The sequence below is a fragment of the Humulus lupulus genome, chromosome 8 (genome assembly GCF_963169125.1).
Source record: "Humulus lupulus chromosome 8, drHumLupu1.1, whole genome shotgun sequence".
NCBI lineage: Eukaryota > Viridiplantae > Streptophyta > Magnoliopsida > Rosales > Cannabaceae > Humulus > Humulus lupulus.
In genome coordinates this window covers 51,590,838-51,592,341 of record NC_084800.1, presented here as the reverse complement: position 1 = coordinate 51,592,341, position 1,504 = coordinate 51,590,838, and the positions used below count along the sequence as shown (strand labels likewise).

The 1,504-nt window shown below is 43.6% G+C and overlaps 1 protein-coding gene across 1 annotated transcript; it reads left to right on the top strand.

Moving 5' to 3' along the window:
- Positions 1 to 227: 227 nt before the first annotated feature.
- Positions 228 to 1,235, top strand: LOC133797213 (uncharacterized). Its single transcript, XM_062235045.1, has one exon. The coding sequence runs from the start codon at positions 319 to 321 to the stop codon at positions 913 to 915; it is 597 nt and encodes a 198-aa protein (XP_062091029.1). The 5' UTR covers positions 228 to 318; the 3' UTR covers positions 916 to 1,235.
- Positions 1,236 to 1,504: the final 269 nt, after the last annotated feature.

Sequence of the window (1,504 nt, the reverse complement as noted above, 5' to 3'; positions counted from 1 at the left end):
ACCGAAATCGTCGACGTGGCAGATTTCCATTGCCTCATCAGTATAACTCATTTAACTCTCACCGTTCGATTGCCTCGATTACTATAACCCCTAATCTAACGGTTGAAAATACCGACAGTGATGCTATTATTTGGACCCACCAAGTATTGGGTTCAGATTCTTCATTTTCTTTCCTTTCTTTTCTCCACTGCGTCCCCACGAACCTAACAAACTGTACCATACCATTCCCTGGGTCAAGCCTCCTCTCGAAATAGTCAATATATATATAAACGTATACACACATATATACACTCCACAACACTCAGAGTGAGCATAGAAATGGAGGTCTTCGAGGCACCGCGAAACCACGGTGCACGAGCTTCGGCGGTGGCAACGGAGAAGAGGAAACGAGACGAAGCTGACTTGGATTACGTCATAGACGACGACATTCTTGCATGGCTTTCTGGCGAGGACGAGTCGAGCTCGAGGGTGAGTGATCAGCTGATGGAGCTTCTGGACGCGACAGCGGCGGAGGAGGAGAGCTCTCCCTCCGGCGCTGCCAAGGTCAGGTTCATCGAGAATCCGTACATGTCGCAGTTGATCTTCCAAACGACGCCGTCTTCGTACGTGACCATAAACGGAAACGAGGAGAGCTGCGGCTCGTCCTTCTCCGACTGGGACTCGTCGGTCATGGCGAGCGTCGACACCACCGGAGTGGTCGGGACCATGACTTCGCAAATGATGGGGCCCGCGGGTAGCTTCGAAGAGGTGGAGTTGGATCTGGACTCAAGCCTGAACCGGTGGCTGGATGACGAATTCGAGGCGGCGGAGATGGACGGTGCGTGGGGTTCGAGCGAGGACGGGTTGATCGACTGTGATGGTGATCCGCTGGCGAGGTTTTTGAGTGAGATCTTTTCAGAGAAGTCGCTAGCTTAATCAAAGGACAGTCACAGTACCCTTTTGGGTTTTTTTGAAAGAAAAAAGACAAAATGGAGCTTAATCGGTTTTTTTATTTTATTTTTTTTAGGTATGGGTTTGTTAAAAATATTATGGTGTTTTGAACTGTGAATAGAAAAAGGAATATACAGAGGGAAATGAAATTAGGTGCATTGTCTTTTTTTAGTAATAGAATTCTATTATGTTTTTAAAATGTTTCTTTTTAATGTTTGTTCTTCCGTTATTTATTAATTTGCAAAAAAATGCAAGCGGAACTTATCATCATAATAGTAAACATTGTCTTTAAGGACCTTATGATATTTTGGTTTATCCACACAAACTTTGAACCAACGTGTGATCCTTTCTTTTCTATTTAACATGTTCTTGGCAGGTCAATAAGGTATTTATTTATTTTGTTGTTGTTTTGTTTCTTTATTATTAAGATAATGGATTTGGTGTCGAGTTACTCGTGGAATCTTCTGAGGACCCATTTTACCACGTGTAATAATAAAAATAAAAACGATATAGTTGTGGTTGTGGGATGATGGTGAGAAAGCAGAAGGAAGCCACAATATTTTTGAGATGGGGC